Genomic DNA, 25,348 nt, shown 5'->3' with positions numbered 1-25,348 from the left:
ACTGGAATAAAAGATATGCAGCATATCCCGGGCAGGCCCAGGTCAGCTGACATGGCCTCTGGCTGCAAGGCTAAAACTTGCTGTGTAGATGTTCAGATTTGGGCTCAACCCTGGGACCCTCCAAGCCTGAGCCCCAACATCTACACTGCAATTCAACAGCCCCATAGCCATGGGTGGTGAGTGGAGCCCCCCTTCGGGAGGCTAGCCCTAGCCCTGCCCCTTCCACACCCTCCCCCATGGCTGGAGCCCCGAGACCATCCCCCCTCAGCCAGAGGATCCCCAAGACCTCCCCCCTGTGGTGGGAGGAGCCCTGAGACACTCCCACCCAGAGGAGCCCCCAACCCCATCCTCAGCTGGAGGAACCCTGAGCCAGCTGAAGCCCCGAGACCCTCCCTACACTGGTGGCTGGAGCTCCTAAACCGCCCCGCAGCTGAAGGAGCCCCAAGTCGGCCAAAGCCCCGATCCACTCCCCTCCACCTGCCTGGAGGAGCACCAGCTGGCTGAAGTCTTGAGCTCAGCTGGAGCCACACCACATCTCCCCTCCCCAGACCCCAAGGCACCACGAGAAAAGCATGCATCTCTCTTCTCTGGAAGAAGCTTTTGCTATGCTCCATGCAGGTTCCTGGGAGACTGAGGAGGCAGTAGCACATGCTGCCTTCTCAGCTGCCGTGGAAACTGCAGGGGCATAATAAATCAAAATCTCCCCCCCCCAAACCCTGCAATTGGGGGTCTGGTGCTGCCCATAGCCCGAGCCCTGCAAGCCTGAGTCAGCTGACATGGGCCAGCTGCAGGTGCTTAACTGCAGGGTAGACATACCTATAGCGAATAGGGAATGCAAGTGACCTCACACTAATACCAAGAGTTCCTACAAAACACAAAATGCACCCTCCCCCAATCATTTGGCAAAATGCACTTAGGCCTCCTGCAGGACCCCACAAACATTGGCTTTCTGCAGATGCATGCATCTCCCACTGTACCCTATCCTGAAAATCTGGTTCCTTAACTTTCTGAGCATGTGATATTGTAAATATAAACTTAGCACATTAAATGCTGTTACCCCATTCCCCGAGTATAATGTAGCATCTACCTTTGTCAGGGTTATTTAGCTGAAAAATATCAGGATGTTCAGGATCATCAGGCAGTGCCACCATCCAGCCCACAACAGAGACTTTTTTACCAGCAGTAGATTTATACTAGAAGAGGCAGACAGATCAGTTACAATTAACAGTAGCATGATTATACACTGAGTTGACTTCTAACAATGAAAACAGAGCAGACAAATGTACTAGCTGGGAGTGACCATATTCACTTTTCGAATGCACATTGCCAGTCCTGCTCATGAGGATGATACGTCTAAAGAATGGTTTGTTTTCTAGAACAATTTAATATACTTTGCTTACATGTTTTCTTTCTGTGCCTCTTAATGACTTTGCTCCAAAGTAGAGAAGAGTTGATCCTGAAAGTGTAACCCAATATCTAGTCCATGAGGAGAGCTGAATAAGAAAGAAGAAAATTGGTAAAAATATCAGTGTGTTAATTTCAGATATTCTGAAAATGAATTAACAACTAAGTATTAGAATTAGCTGTTTAAAGTGAGGAAGCTAATAGGAGGTAGGAGCTGGGGCCAGATGCTCAGCTGCTGTAAATCAGTATAGCTCCCTAGGCTCTGACTGCTGTCTATGAGAATGCAAAATACATCAAAGAAAATTCACATTATCCTAATGTCTCCTCTAGAAATCTCAGGGCTGTTCATTTCAGTGCAGAGCATTGTACTGCCCTCTGCTAGGCATATCTTATACCTGCCTCTGATGTTTGGTCAGCATAATTGATGTCATTTTTCAGAATTTTTGGCTAATCAGAAAGTCAGAAAAAATTGTTTCAGGTCGAAATAAATGTTTTGGTTTGATTTTAAGCATTTTTATCTGGTTTTTTTAAGTAAAAACAAAGGAAATGAAGACCTAGATTCACAAGGAAATCCGGGCACCGTTCACAAAATTGAGGAGGAAGTTGTGGTCTTACTCATTCTCTCCTGTTGAAAGTGTTCCACTTTGTACAAATAATTAAATATTAATTGGCGCAAGGACTGGAACCTGGGTGACACCCCCCATTTCCCAATGAGTGCCCTAATCACTAGGCAATAGAGTCACTCTCACTCACTGTATTTATACAAAGTGGAACAGATTCAAAGTGGAAGAGATTGATATCAGAGCCCACCCCAGAATAGCCAATAGGCTGGTCCTGCTCTGGATCAGGAACTTGAACCCTGGTCTCCCATATAGAGTTCCTTAATTACTGGGCAACTGGTATAAGGGATGCACCACCAACCCCTCCTCTTTCTTCTCCACCACCCTTTTATGAATCTAGGCAAAAAAATCAAAACATCTTGTTCCGGGAATGTTGAAATATATCATTTGGACATTTTCAATTTTTTTCTTCTATTCAAAAAATGTGGTGAAATTGATGCAAATTCACAAGATGTTTTGGTTGATCTGAATCTACAGTTTTTTTGTTAAATTAAGTTTCAGCCACATAGTTTTGCGCAGCTCTAATTACAAGGTTATTTCAACAGTTCTTCAAATCTCTTAAAGATTAAACCATGAAGCTCCAAACAAAAAATTGTAAGAGGATCAAAGGTAAACCATGGGATTTCCATTGCATATTTTCTCCCGTCCCAATGAGGGCCTGAGCCTGAGGCCGGTGGAATCCTGTGAATCTATGGCATAATGCTTGTGCAGAGAGCTGGTCCTCTGCAATACTACCTGAGCCTCCTGAAGAGCCATTCAGCCTTTGTGTCCTGCTTGCAACAGGACACACAGCCCTCCCACTGATGTGAGGGGGATCTGAATGTGAGGAGAGGGACCCCACAGAAATGGATGCTCACAGGCCTTTACAGACGCTGATATTACATAGAGTTCCTCTTCTCATCCCACCTCTGTGGTGTCCCTTACAAGTACATGGGGGAAAGAACTGATGCAGAGTGGATTCTGGGAGAGAAGGAAACATTTTGTGTCTTATGTTTTAAATAGAAAGTGATTTTGTAGCAAAACATTGTTCTGTTTCCTGGAACAGAATTAACTGCCCTGCCCTGTTTGGCATTGTACTGCAATCTGAAGCTAACAATGCAAACAATAATAGCCATTATCAAATTAGGATCACAGTAAAGGTCCAACTTACTGTAGGCTTTCTGCCTTCCTTTAGTAACGTCTTCCTTCTTAAAGGCCCTTCCATGGTAATGACTCCTGTTGAACTCCCTAATGTGCAGCTCCAGGCCCCTGTTGGGCTGAAGCGACAAACACTATCAAATTTAGGTGCACAGACAAACAGGAACAAATAATGCTCTTAATAAAATTTATTCTTTATAGAAGTTTTCTGTGCAGTGGTTGCTATTGCATATATAGAATCATCAAAACTTGGCTCTGTAGCATGTATGTTTCAGATACCTAAACAAAATAACCAGGTTATCTGAAAAATTCTAGTAGATTTCAGGAAACAGGAGAAATCTAGTGCTACATGTTATACTGAGTTATGTTTGATTTACATAGTGGTAAGCCTAGAAATAATGACTTTTCATCCAGAAAACAGGACCCCGGTAGTTCTTACTGTGCATAGTTTCTAATTACACACATATGCAACCTGCATATTTTTATATGACAGAAAGTGAAGAATAAATTATCTAATTGAAACTACAGGAGGAATATCTGAATGAAATAATGTATTTTCATAGATCAGAATTAAATCAGGCCACCGGGACATGCCCTCACTCTTGCAGAATGTACCAGGGCATCTTTAAGAACCCAAATAGCTAGGGCCTCTGTTTTAAGAAAAAAATATATTGGCCACATCAAAAGTATTTTACCATAGCTGTAAAGCAGCAATGGTATCTGTGAACATTCAAAATGGATTAGTGACATGTTTGAAACCGTCTGAATTAAAAAAGCCAAACTGTATAGGAATAAGCATGTTAAAAATCTTTCTGCAGATGATTTGTCACTGGAAATTTTGACCACACTACATTTACAGTTCTGCTCTGTGTAACTATTAAGCAAACTGAAAAAGCAGTGACCACTAAGACACACACTGCTGCCTTCTCCACATTGCAATCAATTGCCATTTATAATTAATGTTTGAATATGCTTATCACTTATTATTATGTAATGTGTTGACAGAGTTCTTGGTGCTTCAAAAAAAACAATGAAAGACACTGTTCCCCCAAAGCTTACAGTCTATGATGGATTTGTATGTAGATTACACACAACTTATATATCTGCAGTCCATACCCAGATTTGCCAGTAACAACTACAAGATGATTTTTAACCTGAGACAGAAGATTTTGCTTTGTGATATCCCCAAAACAGGCACATCATATGAATTTTCTCATTTAAAAAAAGTTTTATTTTGTCATTATTAACATAAATAAACTTTCCATACAAGCATTAACAACTCCTATTCATAACCTGTATTTGCTACCTTTAAAAGTCCCATCTGTGTTTAGTAACTTCTTCTTATTTATGTATTTATTTTGTTCAGATTCCAGAAATGGTCATACATAATATAAAATCTACTTGAGCCTGACATAAGGCTGTCCATCGTTTTTTTTAATTGAAAGGATTTCCCATAATTTATTTCTCTTTGCCACTAATGATGGGGTATTTATCTTTTTCCAAAAATGAGCTATTACACAGCTGGATGCTAGCAGTGTTTGTGTTATCAAGGAGCCCTACTCCAAGTTAGTAACCTCTTTTAAAATGTTACCTAATAGACTCACTATGGGTTTTGTGGGTGGCCTCGCTTTAGTTACCTTGAAAATTCTATTTGTTCTTTTCTCCAGAAATACTATTATCTTAGGGCATTCACAGCATACATGCAGAAAGGTCCTTATTTCTCTCCATTTTATTTATATATATATAATCACTTCACTTAAATGGTATGAGGTACCACCGATAACATATTTTGTAGTAATCTTCCTTAATGGTTACCCAAATAGATGAGACGAGAAGTGAAATTCTGGAACAGCCTTCCAAGGGGAGTAGTGGGGGCAAAAGACATATCTGTCTTTAAGACTAAGCGTAATAAATTTATGGAGGGGATGATATGATGGGATAGCCTAATTTTGGCAATTAATTTGGCAGCTGATCTTTGATTATCAGCAGGTACGTATGCCCAGTGGTCTGTGATGGGATGTTAGATGGGGTGGGATCTGAGTTACTACAGAGAATTCTTTCCTGGGTGCTGGCTGGTGAGTCTTGCCCACATGCTCAGGGTTTAACTGATTTCCATATTTGGGGTTGGGAAGGAATTTTCCTCCAGGGCAGATTGGCAGAGGCCCTGGAAGTTTTTCGCCTTCCTCTGCAGCATGGGGCACGGGTCACTTGCTGGAGAATTCTCTGCAGCTTGAGGTCTTCAAACCACAATTTGAGGAATTCAATAACTCAGACATAGGTTAGGGGTTTGTTACAGGAGTGGGTGGGTGAGATTCTGTGGCCTGCATTGTGCAGGAGGTCAGACTAGATGATCAAAATGGTCCCTTCTGACCTTAAAGTCTGAGTCTGAGATTTTGGCCTTCCTCTATATATTTTCCCATTGCCCCAAATTGACATTTCGGGGGAGGGATAGCTCAGTGGTTTGAGTATTGGCCTGCTAAACCCAGGGTTCTGAGTTCAATCCTTGAGAGGGCCATTTAGGGATTGGGGCAAAAATCTGTCTGGGGATTGGTCTAGATGACCTCCTGAGGTCCCTTCCTCCTATGACATCTGTTTTTAGATTGTTTTCCTATTTATCTTTTAGATCCATCAGTAAATTATATCATAAAAAAAAAATCAAGCCCTTTGAGGTGGCCTTTACCATAATTAATATTTCTAGCCTTCTTAATGGTCACCTGCAACTTGGGCTTCCTACATGGGATTTGATATAATGCTTTAGAGACAAATAAACCAACATCAGTATGTTAATAATCCCCATTAGTTCTTTGATGGTATTAATTTCCATAACTTTATCATTACAGAATAACTGGCTGTTACGTGTATACCTTTTTTCCTTCCATACATTATGTGTTGGATTAGATAACCTTAGCTGAAATTCTGGATAATTTCTGACAGATGGAAGTGGAAGGAAAAGGGGCTCACTCTTATCTTTATCAAATTATATCCATGGAGTGTCATTTTGACACCTGGATTGGTTCCATTTTGTATTGGTCTAAATCCATTAAGTAAAATAAAAATAATCAACACACTAAATTTATAATTAAAATCTTGTTCAATTTCCACACACAATTAGTGACTACCTGTGAAAAGTTTGGTTTAAGTGACTTGCCCAGCATCTCATAGGAACTCTGTGGCAGAGGCAGGGATACAGTCCAGTTCTCCAGAGCAGTGTTCGCCTGCCTTAACCATGAGACAATCCTTTTTCCTGCAAACCCTGCCTCATTCACTACACCTTCCAACTGCTGCAACAAATGAGGGAGGAGGCCTATATACAAAAGTCTCCTTTACTACACAATCCTGATTCATCCCAGAGCAGGTCCTGAACAAGGCAGGGTTCCTGTGGAGAAAATACCATGTTATCATGTAATTAAAAATTATCTCATAATGCATATGCACAAATGACTGAATTAAGGTTGCACAAACCTTAATTCTATCATCTCCTAACTTTTTATGTGCCTAACTTTGTGACCACAATAATGTTCTTTTAACATATGGATGGATGGATGGGTGTGTGTGTGTAATTTCCTAGGTTTTTAAAAAAGCAAATGGAAAAAAACAGGAATTCCATCATATCGACACCACATAGTTCATCAGTGTAGTTGGAACATTTAGATCCACAACACAGACCAGATGTGAAAAAGAGGGGGATGGGACGCTTCCCCAGTGTGTTTCACAGATATTTGCTGACAGAAGAAAGGTGAGGAATCTTGGGTTCCTTCAGCTTCTGGAGGGGAATGCATTCTAGTGGCCACAGACTCTTCTGCCTGTTCCTTCCAAACTTGACCCCCTTCTGCCGCATCCCCTCCAACCTATCCCTGCCCTAGTCCTGTTTCTTACTCACCCATGTCTCTTTGTTCAAGTTCCAGTCCTAGTCTCCATTCCTCAGGCTTCTCATCCCAGTCCCTTTGCCCAGCCAGTCCTAATCTCCTCCTCTAGGCTCACTGTCCAAGTCCCAGTCTCTTCTGTTGCCTCCACAGAACCAGTCCTAGTTCTCCACTGCTGGCTCCTCATCCAGTTTTTCCCCTGCTTCACTAATTCCCAGTCTTGTCCAATCTCAGACTCCTTCAAGCTCCCTGACCCAGCTCCCATCACTGGCTCAGTGTCCCAGTCTCTTTGCCTAACCAGTCCCTGTTTTTCCCCTGCAACTCAGCCCTGGTCAGAACTATCCCCTGGTCTCATTTTTCCCCTCACACTAGTTCAAGAGTGGGCAAACTAAGGCCCAGGGGCCGCATCCGGATCTTCAGATGTTTTAACCTGGCCCTTGAGCTCCTGCTGGGGAGTGGGGTCCAGGGCTTGCCCCGCTCCACAAGTACCGTGGCTTCTTGCGGCTCTTGGAAGCAGCAACATGTCCCCCCTCTGGTTCCTACACGTAGGGGCAGCCAGGGGGCTCTGCATGCTGCTCCTGCCCCAAGCTGCGCCCCCGCAGCTCCCATTGGCCGGGAACCATAGCTGATGGGAGCTGCAGGGGTGGCACCTGTGGACAGGGCAGCGCGCAGAGCCACCTAGCCGTGCCTCCGCGTAGGAGCCAGAGGGGGGACATGTTGTTGCTTCCAGGAGCTGCTTGAGATAAACGCCACCCAGAGCCTGCACCCCTGGCTCCCTCCAGTATCCCAACCTTCTGCCCCAGCCCTGATCCCCCTCTCGCCCCACCGAACCCCTAGGTCCCACCCTCCTGCACCACCCTCACCTCCCACACCCACAAGCCACACCCCAGCCCAGAGCCCTCTCCCACACCCCAATCCCCAATTTTGTGATCATTCATGGCCTGCCATACAATTTCCATACCCAGATGTGGCCCTCGGGCCAAAAAGTTTGCCAACTCCTGCACTAGTTCCTAGTCTCAGTCTCTTTGTTCATCCAGTCCCAATCTCCCTCATTCCCCCAACTCCTCCAATCTCAGCATTTCCCCCCATCCAGCCAACTGGCTCACAGGTCCCCCCTCCTACCAGATACAAATCTCCTTTCCTGGCTCCCAGCCTCAGTCCTCTTGCCTGCTGGTCCCAGTCCCAGTCTCCTCCTCCCGCCCTCCAGTCCCAGTCTCACCAGATTCCTTGTTCCAATCTACTCCTTTCCATACCCCCCCCCCCCGGTCTGTCTTTTATCCCCTCTGTAATCAAAGCAATACTCAATGGACCATATTCTCCACTGTCTTGCAAAATAGTTTTAAACCAGGATTTGTATACCTACTTTGCACAGGTGCAACTAACAAGACAAGGTGGCAGGCAGTGAAGAATTAAGCCTGGTGCATCCAAAAGTGACTCCTAAATGTTGTGGATTGCTCCTAGAGGTTAGGCAATAGTATTGACTACTGGAAACATGTTTGATGCTGGGGAAGAGGTCAGTGGATGAACACAATGCTTTGTTCCCACGGCATAAAAATCAGAGTAAATATTGAGGCCAAAACATTCCAGAAGTTCGAGGGAAAACATATAATTTGGAGTTTTATCCTAGTGCAATGCAGAAATAATTCAGGAGTCCGGCAAAATATAGTATGGAATTGTGGCAACATAAAAGCCCCACAATAGCTCATGACAATAACCTCAGAAATGAAAAGACATTAATGAAAGCATACTGACTAATGGGATGAGAGAAGAGAAACTAAGTAATAGTGCAAAATTACTTAAAGCATAATGTTGAAAATATCGAGTTCCTTTTGTCACACAATAAGAAGATGGAATTCCATGGCTACATAAGAAACTCAAATATTCAGTAGGGACATTCTTTTTACAGAAGGGTGGGTAGGAGATGATCTGTTAGGAATTTTCTGCCTCTAGTATCGATCTAGTTTCTTGTGATCATAACATTGAAATTTCAATACCCAAAAATATACCCAGGCCAGTGCTGTTTACCAGAAGTACATCAATCATATACTGATTAATGCACACAAGTAAAAGGTTATGTATGTGATATGGCATTTATTGCACAATCTTATTCATTTATGAACAAGCACCCTTTCATCTATAGTCACTAATATGTTTATTAATATAAATACATGTTGATGGAAACAATACATCTATAAGCAGCACCTATATGGGACTCTGGCCTTGGTCCAAGTGAACTGCTTGTGGCTACGCAGAGTCACGCTGGTTTTGCGGTTGGAAGCCAGAGATCAGCTAATGTTTTGCCCCCCCCCTCTTTTTTTTTTTTTTTTTTAAATATTCTGGATTGTGTTCTTAATTTTTCAGGGTGCCTATGGGATTGGTGGTTTTCTGTACTATGTTTAATTTAAATATATAAAATATATTTCCATAGAAATCTAAAGTCCATGAAAACTCTCTGCTGGATATTTACAGATATTTCTCTGGTGTTGCAGGTAAAGTAATTGATTTCTTTGTGGAGCTTTGTTAAAATTTGTATTCAAAACAGGGAAATGCAAAATTGATCAGAAAGGATCTCCTTTCCACACACATTTCCTTTTTTAGCAGCCTCCTATTTCCTCTCAGTGGGGTCATACAATGGTTGCAGGAACTGGAGTGATGAGGGTAAAGCAGGGGTGGGCAAACTTTTCGGCCCTAAGGCCACATCTGGGTATGGAAATTGTATGGCAGGCCATGAATGCTCATGAAATTGGGGGTTGGGGTGCAGGTGGGGGTGAGGGCTCCGGCTGGGGGTGCAGGCTCTGGGGTGGAGCCAGAAATGAGGAGTTCAGGGTACGGGAGGGGGCTCTGGGCTGAGGGCTGGGGTGTGGGTGGGGGTGTGTGAGGGTGCCGGCTGGTGGTGTGGGCTCTGGGGTGCAGGAGAGTGGGACCCAGGAGTTCAGAGGGTGGAAGGGGGAAAATCAGGGCTGGGACATGGGGGTGGGGTACTAGAGTGGGTCAGGAGTGCAGGCTCCAGGCAGCACTTACCTCAAGCAGCTCCCGGAAGGGGTGGCATGTCCTCACTCCAACTCCTATGTGGAGGTGCGGCCAGGCGGCTCTGCACACTGCCCTGTCCTCAGGTGCCACCCCTGCAGCTCTCAGTGGCCGTGGTTCTTGGCCAATGGGAGCTGCTGTGGCGGCACTTAGAATCATAGAACTTAAGATCAGAAGGGACCATTATGATCATCTAGTCTGACCTCCCGCAAGATGCAGGCCACAAAAGCTGACCCACCCACTCCTGAAATAATTATCTCCCTTGACTCAGCTGTTGAAGTCCCCAAATCCTGATTTAAAGACTTCAAGTAGCAGATAATCCTCCAGCAAACGACCCCTGCCCCATGCTGCGGAGGAAGGCGAAAAACCTCCAGGACCACTGCCAATCTATCCTGGAGGAAAATTCCTTCCCAACACCAAATATGGCGATCAGCTGAACCCCGAGCATGCGGGCAAGACTCTCCAGCCAGACACTCAGGAAAAAGACTTTCAATATCCCAACATTGACCCTCGGTACTAATTACCAGTGGTCGCACGTTATTGACCTATTGACTAAATCACGTTATCCTATCAAACCATTCCCTCCATAAACTTATCAAGCTTAATCTTAAAGCCAGGGAGGTCCTTCGCCCCCACTGTTTCCCTCGGTAGGCTGTTCCAGAATTTCACTCCCCTGATGGTTAGAAACCTTCGTCTAAATTTCAAGCCTAAACTTCCCGACTGCCAATTTATATCCATTTGTTCTCGTGTCCATATTAGTACTGAGCTGAAATAATTCCTCTCCCTCCCTGGTATTTATCCCTCTGATATATTTAAAGAGAGCAATCATATCTCCTCTCAACGTTCTTTTGGTTAAGGAAAACAAACCGAGCTCCTCAAGTCTCCTTTCATACGACAGGCTTTCCATTCCTCGGATCATTCTAGTGGCCCTTCTTTGTACCCGTTCCAGTTTGAATTCATCCTTCTTAAACATGGGAGACCAAAACTGCACACAGTACTCCAAATGAGGTCTCACCAACGCCTTGTATAACGGGACTAGCACCTCCTTATCTCTACTAGAAATACCTCGCCTAATGCATCCCAAGACCGCATTAGCTTTTTTAACGGCCACATCACATTGCCGACTCATAGTCATCCTGCGATCAACCAGGACTCCGAGGTCCTTCTCCTCTTCTGTTACTTCCAACTGGTGCGTCCCCAGCTTATAACTAAAATTCCTGTTAGTCATCCCTAAATGCATAACCTTACACTTCTCACTATTGAATTTCATCCTATTACTAATACTCCAGTTTACAAGGTCATCCAAATCTCCCTGGAGGATATCCCGATCCTTCTCCGAATTGGCAATACCTCCCAACTTCGTGTCATCCGCAAACTTTATCAGCCACTCCTACTTTTTGTTCCAAAGTCAGTGATAAATAGATTGAATAAGATCGGACCCAAAACCGAACCTTGAGGAACTCCACTGGTAACCTCCCTCCAACCCGACAGATCACCTTTCAATACGACCCGCTGCAGTCTCCCCTTTAACCAGTTCCTTATCCACCTCTGGATTTTCATTTCGATCCCCATCTTTTCCAATTTAACCAGTAATTCTTCATGCGGTACCATATCAAACGCCTTACCGTGTATGCCATTGGTTATGCTTTGGGGGCAGTTAAGAGATGGTGATCCTGAGATCGCTTGGGACATTTCTAAAACAGGTCATCACCACTTTCCTCATTTTGTATGTTAATCTTGAGCCACAGGATCAACATGATCCCCTCTGCTACCTTCCTGCAGTTACAGAGGGTTGTCAAAATTTTACTAGCCCAGCTCAGGTGGCTGTAGTCTGATTTACATATTATATGAATATTTCCATTTCCTGCTATCAGGGAACTTTTCAGCAAAACTTGGGGAGTTTCATGTTAAAACTGAGTACAGGTGAGGTTCACATGTAATGGATGGTTCTCATGGCTACAACTTTGAGCAAATCTGTATTTTGTCTCTCCTTGGCCTATAAGTAGAGCATTTGGCTTCCTGAAAAGTCTAGGGCTTGATCTTACTTCCACTGAAGTAATAAATGTCACCGTTTTGTTATTTCTATTATTTTACCTGTTTCTTCTGCAAGTAGATGAGCTGTGTATTCCACTTAGGTGTGTGCACGCCCAGTGCACTGGAACTGGAGACATTTGCTTAGCAGTACCATAGAGGGGACAGGAATCCAGTCTTACCTACCACATTGTATGATGCTTGTGAGGTATACAGGTAAATAAGATTTGTGGGAGGGTGTGTTGCTATAGTTTACTGAAGGCCTAAGCTAACACCTCTTTGTTGTACAAAAATCAGTACAATGCACTATGTTCTATCTGACGTAAACAGACAATATGTGAAGAGTATTTCTAGTTTAATTCAGGAAATAAATTATACAGAAGGACCAAGAAGCCATCCTTTTAACTTCCTTTGCATATTAATATATTTAAAAACCCAAATTAAGCAAGAAACCATGCAGCTTTCATGACAAACATGCTTATGCAATGTCATAGAAGCCCACACCAATCAGCTTCTGAAGCCTGGAAGCCAGATGTATTTATTGGTTGAATCTAAACATTATTCTCTCCCCCGGCTAAGCACATACAGTTTATATTAGCTCAATGGGAATTTTGTGCAGAAATGGAAGGAAAAAAGAGACCCAATGAGTTACTTTGTTCACCTAGTGATACTTTTGAAGACAGGATGAATTTGGTTTACTTAAGGAAAAGATAGAGTCTCAAATGAGAATTCATCAATGCATGCTGAGAGAAACAGACCCACCACCTAATTGTACCTGTAGACACAGCTTCGACTTCTGGGAGAATTCCGAATTGGTACCCGCCAGTTAGGCCCCAGCGTGGCATACAGCCGACCCCTGTTTGTAAATTTAAACATGAGTTCTTTTCTAATACCATAAATGCTGTGGTGAACATCCATTCAAAACATAAGGAATAAAGTGAGAGAGACATATGATACAAATCTCTAAGTAAGACTACAAGGCATCTGTATTTACTCAGAAATGGAAAAGATTTAATTTTCACATTTGCAATAAAAACAAGTATTTCTGACATCTGTAAGAAGTGCAAAATGTTTTTATGGAATATGAATCTTTGTGAATGAACAAACATAGGGGAAGATCCAGGTTGAGGCTAAATACTACACACACAGCTTGCATTTGCTGGTAAAGAATAATTCACAATCTATGGGTTTGTGAATCTGTTTTCCACAGCTCAGAATGTGATATTTCCTTTTACTTGGACTTACTCTCCACTTTTATCTCTAACAAGGAAGGATTATTCTGAGTGTTCATTTTGGGAATAAATTAGTTAGAAATTTGACTTTTGGTTTCGTATTCTTCCCATAATACGAAAACTGACATGAGAAATTCAGGAAACAAAACAAACAAAAAACCAACAAAAAAACAAAAAACAAACAAAAAAACCCCAGTTATAAAGACATTGCAAATAGAATAACAAATTAGGGTTTTTTTGAAATGCCATTTTCTCCCCATTGGACACTGAATTTAGGATTTGCCCATAAATGCTATATAATGGGTTTCATTATTTCAATGATATACATATGATATACTGATAACAGGCACAACACCAAAGCAGTTCCTATCGCAGGGACATTTTCCTAAGTGACTTCCGACTAATTCTCCCCAGAGTAGGTTTGCCCTCTTACAGGATTTTTCCCCCCCGCATACCTTTCTGGAGCTGACTCTAAGTATGGCACAGTCAAGTAGCTATAGCCCTGAAGTGGCGGTTTGGCAAGGGAAGTGGTTTCCCTATCTTCTGTTAATTATCTGATGTGTTTTCCCCAGATTTTTGTTTCTTATTGAGCTAGAGATAGCACACCGTTAAGTCTATTATAGAGGAAAGGAATTAAGTGTATGCTCTATTTTTAATCTGTATTTAGGAAGCTTTAGTCCTATAAGGACTAACGTGATAAAGTATAGCAGTTCTAAACTTAGTCAATGGGTGTTTGTGGCTATAATAAATGTTCTTTAATAGATCATGCACTGTATTGTATGTGTGTAGCTAATGCATGCCCTGAAAAAAAACAACAACGCTACTGTGCTTGCCCCGACCCCACTGTTTAATTTATGTTGGTACCAGTACAAGTTCAAAAGGGATATTCTAGTGTGAGTGTGTAGAGATATTCTAGTGTACGATCTAGAGTATCAAGCTGATGATTCAACATGTTTACGATTCAAAATAAACCAACACTTGGATTGTAAACCAGGTTTTCTCAGACATATGGATTCACCTTAGATTTATTTCCTCACAAAAGGGAGTCATGCAGTAAACAGAAGCACATGTAACTCTCCAGAAAATAATTCCCTCTGATGGCAAATAAGAGTAAATGTCCCTTTTCAATATAAAAATATACACAGGTATAGATTTAATCAGTAGTTTACAGAAGAGTTCATGTACTAAGGCCCAAATTCCTCAGCATCTGCCTGCCATCTGGAGTCACAAGAACAATCTGATGTGGGAATCTAAGTGGGTGCTTTAAACATAGCTTATTATACTTCTGAAAATTGATGTGTTAATATTATACATATTTAGTTGCATTGGATTTATTGGAGCATTGTTTAGACATGGGGATTCAGGAGAACGTACACACTCTGGCATTATTTGGCCTGACACATAAACAAACAGAATTTAGCACTAGTCTCTTTTTATTTATGGTAAGGTTTATTAATACTATTTTTAAAGCTTTAATCCAGCAAGTCCTGCAAACTATAGGGCAATCTCTCCATTGACCCCCAAAGATACGAGGACAAAGCAGATGCTCTACTGCCCTTTCCTGAAACACTGTTTTATTCAGATAGTTCACATGAGGTGGAGTGGGAGGAGAGAAGAGGAAAAGAATAAAGTGCTTGCTGAAGGCAGAGTTTCTGATTGATTAGTTTACACATTAGTAACATATACAGCCAACATGAGTTCCATTTTTAACATTTCCCATCCTCATTATGATTAGAATCATAAGAATGAGACCTCAGAATTGTAATGTGTGATGAGGCTTGTGAAGGATTTACAATATTCAGATCATTCAATGTACTGTATTTTTGTCAACTGAGTAGTTTGCCTAAAGCTACAGCTTCGCAGACTTCAAGGTCAGAAGAGATCACTGTGACCATCTAGTTTTACTTCCCATATCACACAGGTTCCTGCATCAAGCCCAATAACTTCTTGTGTTAGAGCATAGTGTTTTAAAAAGATATTTAAACTTGATTTAAAGACTCCAGGTAATGGAGAAGCCCCCATATCCATCAACTAAGTTGTCCCAACGGTTAATTACTCTCACAGTGTCAACAATTTGCCCTTTTTTTAGTTTGAATTTGCCTAGCTTCACCTTCCAGCCATTGGATCTCCTTCTGCTTTTCTCTGCTACATTAAAGACCCTTCAACAGTATGGTCCACACAAACCTAAATTTGATAACAAGGTAGTAATCAAATTACAATTATACGTTCAGATTCTGCCACTGATGTTGAGTAGCAGTTTTGTATTTTGAATAATCTAAATCCAAAATATATATTTTTATGAGGCATTTCTTCAAAATGTTTGTCATTTCTCTTCCTAAGAATTAGTTATCAATGATTTGAGAAGGATCTCCTGATTCAAAAATTTTCCTGTTATTGGAATATCCCTATTTTGGCAATTGTAACAGTTTCTTAGTCCCTAAAAACAACTAGCCCCTTAGTGATTTTATGTGGTATTGAGTGAGGAAAAATGAAGACACTGAGTTATAACTCACCTTTCAAGCCCTGAAGACAGCTCCTCACTAAATTCTGAACTTTCACTACTTCCTAGAAAAGGAAGAATAAAGATAAGTGAAAAGCTCAAGGAAAATTAAAATTGTAAGAACGTGGAACCACTAGGAGAATTTTGACACAGTACTGTGGAAACTGATCACTGAAGCTAGGTCTGAAAGTTCCGCTCTTTAGAGATCAGGATAAAATCTGACTTCAGAAATAGATTGCATGCTCCTTCCTGTCACTATGTAGTTCCGATGAATGGGTGGCTGCTGCTGATTTTAAATATACAACATTTAAATATGTCCTTTTGTTTTAATTTTCATGCTGCTGTATTCCTACAGAACTTCAATACTGCAGGAAGACAGAATAAAGTCAGGCCTGTAGAATGACCTTGGATTATTTCTACCCCAACATTTAAAAATTAAAATAAAACTATTAGAGATGAGAGTCACTGTCTTTTTATCAAGCAACAGAATTTGTAATATGGAGAACATATTAGTCCTGTGTCACTGTTTGGAACCATGTGATGTTAGCTTGATGCCATTTACATCAATGGTCCCTGTCCCCCTCATGTCACTCCTACCTTACCATTGACCCTGGAATAGCCATCTGACTGAAATGCAGCCTCAGCTGTGCAGAAACAGATTTTGCGATAATCTGTCAGTGAGTGACTTGCTAATGCTTAGTATAAAGCAGAGTGGGTTGTCTCTCAGTCCTGCATTTACCTCTTGGTTAAGGAGAATTCAGAAGTTTAGTGAAAATCCCAAGCTCTTCTTGGTCAAAAGTACTTCTGGCCTGTCCATCTCCTTTCTACTATGGGGATAGGCTAAATCACATAAGGAAGTGCCTGTGAGGATCCACAGGTCTCAAACCTGGGTCTGCAGTTCCCCAGGCAGCCTTTGCATTCTGGCTGCCACCTGGTACCCTGTGTGGCAAAGTTCCTCCTCTCCTCTAGTAGGTCCTGTGCTTATTGGCGGATTTCCTCCCCTCAGTGGTCTTCCCCTTGGGTGAAACCCACAGTCTGGATCACCTCCTCCTATGTCTGATTAGGAGTAGCGAGGCTTGGGGGGAACCCGGGCCCGCCCTCTACTCCGGGTTCCAGCCCAGGGCCCTGTGAATTGCAGCAGTCTCTATAGTGCTACTTGTAACCGCTGCTTGACCGCTACAGCTCCCTGGGCTACTTCCTCATAGCCTCCTTCAAACACCTTCTTTATCCTCACCACAGGATCCTCCTGGTGTCTGATACTGGTTGATTGTATGGTGTTTCCTCAATCCTCCAGTAGTACACCCTCTCAGTTCTTAGTTCCTTGTGTCTCTGGCTCCCAACTCCTCATATGCCCTTCCTTCCTCTGGCTTCTCCTCCTTGACTGGAGTGAGCTCCCCTTTTTATACCAGGTGCCCTGATTAGCCTGCCCTGATTGGCTGCAGGTGCTCCAATCAATGTAGCTCTCTCCGGTGCCTTCTATAAAGTTCTTAATTGGCCCCAGGTGCCTTAATTACCCTGGAGCAACTGCCATTTTGGTTCCCATGGTACTAGGGATTTGCTTAGCCTGGGGCTAATATACCTGTTCCTGAGTACTTTCCTGTAGCCATCCGGCCTTGCTCCATCACACCTGCTAGTAGCTAGGAGCTGAGAGACTAATGGAACCCTAGTCCTATCAGAGGTACCACCCATGGGTGTCCTGACTGGAGGGCTCATGCTCTCCAATTGGTTCAGCTGCACTATTTAAACCAGAAGGAGGCCCAGGAAGTGGTCTCTGCAACAGGGTGAATTCCTGGCTGGCTGCTACATCAGACCCTGCCTTTTCACCTGCCTACTAAGCCCTGCTTTTCTGCCTTGTCCCTAGATCCTGCTTCCTTGTCCTGTTCCTGTTCCCTGATCCCTGACCCTGGCATCTGACTCCAGCCCTGGCTCGAGACTCCTGACTCCGGCTCTTACCCCGGCTTGATTTGTGACTCTGGCGCTGATTCCTAGTCCGACCTCTGATTCTGGCTCCAACCGCTAGCTTGACTCTTGATTCTTGCTCCGACCTCTGACTTAATTCTGATTACGGTTCCAGCTCTTGGCTTGATTTGGCTATGACCACTAGGTCTGACTACTCAAGCCTGGTTGTGAAACTGGCTTTCTGTTGACTACCGTGCAGCTTCTTAGTACTGTTCGAAACATGACTACATTAAACAAGCACTAGAGAACTTTTACTGCATGGCAGCATATGCCAGTTAGTTTGTGACACACTAGTGCGCACTAGAATTTACACCCCTCTGGTGTGGACTAACGCAGTGTAGATAAGTCCATAGTCACACCTTTATGCCCATAACACCCTGCTTCCATCAGAATCCTTCTTCTGTAGAATCCTATTGAAGCACTTGTCTCACACAGGCCAGACTTACTGGCCCTATGTTACTCCTGGGGGAATTTTGCACCACTGGCAGAATTCATATCCCACACAGATTTTTTTGCTTCCCTGCAGAAAAATGACTTTCTGAGAGGGAAGCAAAGGAAGCTGCAAGAGTAGTCACGCACCACTCCCGAGCAGCGCAGGTACAACCTTTCAGGCATCCAGTGCAGCCGGCAGAGAAGTAAATCACCATGGGGCTAGGGACACCCCAGCCAGTGGCTCCTACCCTGATCAGCTGCTAGTCCCAGTTGTGCTGGAGGCAGGAGAGGATGGGACCTTCCTCATCCCCTGCAAGGAGTGGCTGGGCCTGTGACAGACCCACCCCCAGAAACCTCCCCCAGCTGCAGGAAGCTCAGCATCCTCCCCTGCTGCCTGCCCCCATCACTCTTCAGCTGGGAGGAGGGGTCACTGTACAGACAGCTGCTCCCCCATCCACCCTACCCCTGTGCATCCAGACCTCCCATACCCAGACACCCCTGCAAGCTCCACCAGGTACATCCAGAACCTCCCTATCCCTCCATACCTGAACCCCACCCCACTGAACCTCAACCCCTGCATCTGGAGCCCTCCTGCACCCAGACCCCCACCTCTGGACCCCACCCCTTCACCCAGATCGCCCCTCACTGAGCTCCCTGTACTCAAACCCCCACCCGATGCAGCACCCCCTGCACCACCCTGCGCCTCCACATCCAGACCTCCACACCACTGACGGCCAACTAGCTGCAACCAGACCCTACCCCACCAAGCCCACTCCCCCAGCACCCAGACCCTTCCGCTGAGCCCTCCACACGCAGACCCCTCCGCTGAGCCCCAAGAACCTTCATCTGGAAACTCCTGCAGAGTTCCATTGCCCCTGTACCTGGAACCCCGCAACAAGCCTCTGTGCATCCAGATCCCCCCACACCTAGCCCCCCACCCACTGAGCTGCCTGCACCCAGATTGTCCCACACAGAATCCTCTCACCCCACACCTGAATCCCCCCACACTGAGCCCCACCACACTTGGATCCTGCCTGGTTGAGCCTGCCTGCCCACAACTGGTGTGCCTGGCACAGAGGGGCAGGGCCCTAGGGTGTTTCTGGGACATGCCCAGGCCTCGTGCTGTGTCAGGGTCGGGTGCAGCCTCACCGCTGAGTCCATGTCTTGGGGGGTTGCAGGGTGATCTTCCTCCTTTGTGCAGGTAGTGGCCTGTGCTCCCCACTGCCATGCTGGAGCCTCTGCATTTATTTATTGACAAATAAAACTTGCAGAATTTTAAAATATTGTGCACAGAATTTTTTTGGTGCAGAATTTTTAAATGTTTTGGTGCAGAATGCTCTCAGGAGTATTACTATGTGATATGCTAGCAGCTGCTAGTAAGACGGCAAGAGTAAGGTAAATTAAATTTTGACGATTCAGCCTCTAGCTGAAACAATGTAGATTTCCTGTTTGATTTAATCACAAGGCATCTTGACATGTTAGTCTGGGAAGGAACCTGTCAGCCTTAACTTTAAGGCCAATTTGCTTTTGCAAGCAGCATAACAATGACATTTTCACGAGGAATACACCAGTGAATGAAAAAGTTAATCTTTTTTGTTTCAGCTTTCCTTTACAACAAACCTGGGACAAAGGTCAGAAGGATCAGGTGACTAATTTAAATGACCCTATTGCACAGTTCTGTCTTTAGAATGGACATTTGTTTCAGATTAATTTCCTCAAAACTGCAGATTGAAAACCCCAATTTTTCCTATCTTGAATAAGTTGTTTTGATTTTCTTCTATCTAGACTTGAGCTACAGTAAACCAGTAAAAGACTAGAAAAGGTTTTACGGCTCTAATTATTGATAGTAAGCTTCTTTAAACAGTTCCTACATCCTTAAAAGCATCCTGCACTAATGCTCTTCTTTCTTTTTACTAAAAAAAAGAACGAGGAGTACTTGTTGCACTTTAGAGACTAACATTTATATGAGCATAAGCTTTCGTGGGCTAAAAACCACTTCATCGGATGCATGCAGTGGAAAATACAGTAGGAAGATATATATACACAGAGGACATGAAAAAATGGGTGTTGCCATACTAACTAAAACGAGAGTAATCAATTAAGGTGGACTATTATCAGCAGGACAAAAAACTTTTGTAGTGATAATCAGGATGGCCCATTTTCAACAGTTGACAAGAAGGTGTGAATAACAGTAGGGGGAAAATTAGCTTGGGGAAATAGGTTTTATTTTGTGTAATGACCCATCCACTCCCACTCTTTATTCAAGCCTAATTTAATGGTGTCCAGTTTGAAAATTAATTCCAATTCTGCAGTTTCTCATTGGAGTTTTTGAAGGTTTTTTGTTGGAGTATTGCCAAAGTCACAATACTCCAACAAAAAAACTTCTAAGGTGCCACAAGGCCTCCTCATTCTTTTTGCTGATACAGACTAACACGGCTACCACTCTGAAACCTTTCTTTTTACTGTGGTTTGCTCAGGTTACTCTGTTTCCTATCTGCTCCTGGTAATGCCTTCATTATAGGAGAATCCCCAGGCCAACCTCACTTTACACTAATACAGGTTAAAAACATGGGTCTTGTGCAAAAATAGCTCTCACAATTATTCTCATTTCATTAGTGAACTTTTTGGTGGTAAAAAGTGCTGGTTTGACATCCCATATATCTACAGCATGGACATTGGCAGAACTTCCCCCAGACCCTCTCTATCTTGTTCTAGCAAGACAATCTCTAGCAGGGGAGAATAAATCTGTGTGGATGAGTTGAGCTAAGCGGCACAAAAACTGAGTGGTTTCACAAGGCCTCTGGGCAGTTGAGAGGTGGTTCCAATCTACTTCCTCCCCCAGAAAGTGACCAATCTTTTTTTAGAAGCTAAACTATCTTTCTGCTTCTGTAGTTATAGGTGCCACTGCCTACTGCAAAGGAGCAGACACAGACAAGCAGAGAATTCAGCGAGCCATAGAGTTCTTACCTATGGAAATTCCATTGGTGAAAACTGAGTTTAGAGTGTGGTTTCTGACAGGACTGTGGGATTCTAGGACACTGTCATCCAGCAGGTGGCGCGGCTTCTCTGTTGGAAACGTTGCACTTTTACTTTCAACCACACTGAATTGACACATCATACTGGAAAGTTGGGAAAGAAAAAGCAAAAGCTTTTATGTAATCTGATAACATCCATTCACTCCCATTTTTTCCACTCAGACTTTGCCTCACCATACAATGATCATAAATGTCAATAAGTTCTTTAGTAGCATGCAGTTAAATGGGACTTCTCACATTTTCCTACTGCTCGTACATAAGCTGCATAAAAACCTAATCAGGCTTTGGATTTAGTAGTGTGTATGGTTAACAATTGTTGTATTTGTGCAGATGGGAATTTATTACTTTTAATTTATTTGCTCTGACTCCTCACTGTACAGAGGCTGTGTAATCTAGTGATGAGAAGCATAGATAGAAGACTGCATGCTCTGCAGCTAATTCATTGCTGAATGATCCTCAGTTAATCAACGAACACTGTGTGACACTGGACAAGTCACATGAGCTCTCTGCCACAGTCCATCCACTTGTAAAATTGGGTAGATGTAGAAACTTTAATTGAAAAGAAGATGCTGTCACTCATCTGAGCTTTCTCAGTAAATGGTAAAGAGGGAGTCTCTCTCTAACCCATACAATTCAGCTAATACAGTGCAGAAAGGCCACAACTTTTCAGAACAGTAGTGGGTGCCAAAGAGATTGTAATGTTCCTTGGATGGATCATTGAGATGTTAAAAATCTGTTATGCACATCAGACATTCACACAAATCAAAGTGGATAGTGTAAGAATGGCACTGAAGTGAGTATTGCCAATTTTTGCTGGCACTAGCAGGAAGCATGGTATCAGTCAAAACAACAGAAAAGCATTAAAACATCTTTCTGGAAAATCCTGAAGCACACAGACTAATGCCTGAATCACTCCTATAGGACTAGAAATGGGAGAGGGACATAAGAGGAAAACTGTCTGAAATATCTAAGAACTTTCAACTGCTGGATTAATCCCTAATGATGCTTGAACTGACAGAGGCTGAGACAGTGTGGAGCACCCACTTGTTTCCCAGGCTGTGACTCTTCCTGTGTCTTGGTACAGGAGGGGTTGGGAGGCTGGCTGCCATTGAGGCATCAGGACAAGTTGGTCTCCTGCTGAACCTCACAGTTGCTGACACCTCTGATGGACCTAAAAATAGAAAAAAATTAATGCAAAAAACAGAAATTTCAGGGGCTGGTTTTGGTTGTTTTCTTTGTTTTTGAGAGGGCTCAGAAATCCAGCAGACTTTCAGAAATAAGGTCTCATGATTAAACAGCCACTACCTTAAACTGAATTGTTACAGATCTCAAAAGGCAGCTGCATTTATGAAATAGCATCTCTTGCCTACTGGGTTACACGATCTGTTTCTATAAAGGATCCATCCAGTTAAAGCAAAATGGAAATGGAAGTCATCCTCAAAACATTCCTGCACATATTTTTAACGACAGACTCCCACAAAAAGTCTTGGCCACTTACAACTGTTGGATTTGCCAACACATAACTTGCACGGCCATAAAGTCAGTTTGTGCTTCGGGGGTAAGCAGTAATGTCTAAGAAAACATATGTTCTGAATTTGGTTTGAAACCCCATCCAGCTGTAAACAGTTTGCTCATATTGACTCATAGCATGAATATCTGAGAGAAAGTGGGGACTTTTCATGTAGTTTACAGCCTGACAGATGTGTTATTTCTCAATTATTTGTGATCTTTGGGAATTTAGGAAAGTCTCACTGAAAATTATCCTCCTTCTCATTTCCCAGATTTTATCAGGGTCCATAGTCACGATGGTGACTATGCAAGACTACTCTCATCCCTCCTCCTGAATGCTGTCTGCAAGAGGCTTGCAGCGCTCTTGGCCAGGAAGCAGAGAAAAACATAGTTAGCAACTTCTTATGTCTTTGGAGGTAGGTCACTGCACTTGAGGCTGTTCTTTGTTTCACAGTAAACTGTTTAGTAGTGACTTTAACACTGGTGACAGATTCTAAAGGGATGGCCTTGGAAACAGGCTGCTCAGCTTGTCCCCAGTTCAGGTACAGTACAGGCAGCAGCAGTGCACAATATTCCACAGAGAACACTTCTTGAGGGTTTGAGGAGAGCTTAGCATCTGTGGCCTTTCTGCTGAAATGGCCCCTGGGGGCCAATTGTGATGGAAATTCTGTGATATGAAAAGCCATGTCTAACTGACCAAACCTCCCCCTCTCCTCACCCCAAGTTTACAGCTGAGATGTCTTTTTGGTTTGGAGGAAAAAATTCTGGGTGCCTGTATGTGCTGGAAATAGATAGATGCCTTCAGCACCCATACAGAGGAGCTTTGGTTTAAAATGCTCCTAAATTGAGGCAGAGGAACATTCCACTGCATAGTGTAAGAGTTGGGTTTGGAAAAAGGCTAATATCAGGAACAGCTGGGCATCTGCAACACAGACCAAACACCACGAACAGGACAGGCATAGGATTTGTTCCACAACAGTTTCTCCTGCTTTGGCCTGAGAGCTCATGGCACAGACTGTAGTGAGTCAAAGAGCAGTTGCTTCCTCAAGAAAGAACAGTGCATCCATTAATAAGAGGGAGTTGCTAACTGGAAAAGAGTTGATATAAAATAGATCCAGGACTTTTTACTGTCCAGTCCAGCCGTCAGCCTGGAGTTTTACTTTTTTACTTTAGATAGACCTTGGTGAAAGATTATTTACATTGTAATTTCTCCATACTGTAGGCTCAAAGAGGCCACCATGAGCTGTGCCATCAGTAGGAGCAAATTACAATGGCTGCTCCATGTCAGCAATGGGAAAACTGTCTGTTCAGCTTCCCAGGAGCAGTCAAGGGCACCTTTTATCCTACTCTTTAGTTGGACAAAGAAACTGCTTAGGGACAAACCAATATTGTGGAAGGAGAGAGATGACATTGGTCCTTATAACCAAAAGAGAGGAAACAAACAAACACTTTAGACATATCATTTACTGGATCATCATTTGGTGAGTACACACAAAGAGAGAATTTATCTGATTCTGTCTTTAGCCTTTTTTCCCCAATGCTCTTCTGAATGAGTTCTCTGTTGTGTTTGTCCTTGCTACAATGCTGAGTTACCAAAGTTTCTATTTCACTTAAGCTCTTGTAAATAACATAAGGGGTTTTATTAACTTTGGTCAAGGAAATCTCTCCCTCAGCGTACATTCTATTACAACATGCATATATGATTATGAATTGCATTGCACTGTTGATAACACAAAGATGAATTCAACTTCCTTTCTGCAGATCTAGAAATCAAAAAAGATTTAGTTGTTGCTATAGTGTAGTTTCCAATTTAACAATGCAAGTCTCACGATAAAAAGTCATTTATGCATGGTTGCTATACAATAGGATCTCAAAATAGAATTAAAAATCTTCCACAACTCCACAATTCTGAGGGTCTAAGTTCTTGATAACTTTTCTTTTTTTTCTAATGTGAAAAGTCAGTTAGCTCAAAGCAATTAAATGTCTTAATCTGTAGCAATCCACTGTATAAAAAAAACCCCAAAACAACTTTCTCTCAGAAAATGAACAGCAAGGGAAGATTCCGTCCTGAGATAGTCATGAATAAGTCATTGTGAAGTTGATCACAGTTGTGCACTAATGTCTCACGCAGAATGTGGCTCTAAGTATTTTAAATAACTTATAGGTTCAAGTGCTATGCCTATCATAACGAGGAGAAAGAGATTACGTATCACATTAAATATATTTCATTACGGGTTTCTTCTGTATAGTCACACTCTTGGAAATAGTACCCTCTTAAGGCAGCAGAGGGTGCAATTCACAAGATTGTGAATAAATAGAATTCCTTGAACAAAAATATTAAGATTTAAAGTTGCAATGATTATAATTAAGGCTATGATTTAGTCATGGGTATTTTTAGTAAAAGTCATGGTCATGGCAATAAACAAAAATTCACGGGCCTGTGACCTGTCCATGACTTTTACTAAAAATACCCATGACTAAAACATGGGGTGGGGCTCTGCTTGGTGGGTGTGCACTGGGGGGGGGCACTCCGGGGCTAACAGCACCAGCCGCCCAGGGTCTGCTGAGCAGCAGCTGCTCCAGCCACCTGAGGACTGCT

At 43.0% G+C, this 25,348-nt stretch overlaps 1 protein-coding gene and 1 long non-coding RNA gene across 22 annotated transcripts in view; one reads left to right on the top strand and one right to left on the bottom strand.

The window, feature by feature from the left end:
* Nucleotides 1-25,348, bottom strand: part of RALGPS1 (Ral GEF with PH domain and SH3 binding motif 1) — a 343,816-nt gene that overhangs the window by 2,646 nt on the left and 315,822 nt on the right. For 16 of the 17 annotated variants that reach the window (XR_005589888.1, XR_005589890.1, XR_005589889.1 and 13 more), the window contains 7 exons: nucleotides 22,285-22,411; nucleotides 21,173-21,324; nucleotides 15,828-15,879; nucleotides 12,858-12,938; nucleotides 3,175-3,280; nucleotides 1,401-1,493; nucleotides 1,088-1,193 (listed from right to left, as the gene is read on the bottom strand). Coding sequence is in view for 12 of the 17 variants with exons in the window: in XM_039506419.1 (XP_039362353.1) it covers nucleotides 1,088-1,193; nucleotides 1,401-1,493; nucleotides 3,175-3,280; nucleotides 12,858-12,938; nucleotides 15,828-15,879; nucleotides 21,173-21,324; nucleotides 22,285-22,411 (717 nt within the window). In the remaining 5 variants the exon portion in view is untranslated. The remainder of the gene's footprint in view (nucleotides 1-1,087; nucleotides 1,194-1,400; nucleotides 1,494-3,174; nucleotides 3,281-12,857; nucleotides 12,939-15,827; nucleotides 15,880-21,172; nucleotides 21,325-22,284; nucleotides 22,412-25,348) is intronic. The other variant, XM_039506427.1, reaches the window with a different exon arrangement.
* Nucleotides 1-25,348, top strand: part of LOC120386740 — a 118,557-nt gene that overhangs the window by 22,926 nt on the left and 70,283 nt on the right. For 3 of the 5 annotated variants that reach the window (XR_005589896.1, XR_005589895.1, XR_005589898.1), the window contains one exon: nucleotides 23,022-23,165. This is a non-coding gene — a long non-coding RNA (uncharacterized LOC120386740). Of the gene's footprint in view, nucleotides 1-19,807; nucleotides 19,851-23,021; nucleotides 23,166-25,348 lie in introns of all 5 variants that reach the window. The other 2 variants (XR_005589897.1, XR_005589899.1) reach the window with 1 other exon arrangement.

Source organism: Mauremys reevesii, linkage group 19 (assembly GCF_016161935.1).
Source record: "Mauremys reevesii isolate NIE-2019 linkage group 19, ASM1616193v1, whole genome shotgun sequence".
Classification (NCBI taxonomy): domain Eukaryota; kingdom Metazoa; phylum Chordata; order Testudines; family Geoemydidae; genus Mauremys; species Mauremys reevesii.
The sequence above is the reverse complement of the archived record's forward strand: the minus strand, read 5'-3'. Positions and strand labels throughout refer to the sequence as shown.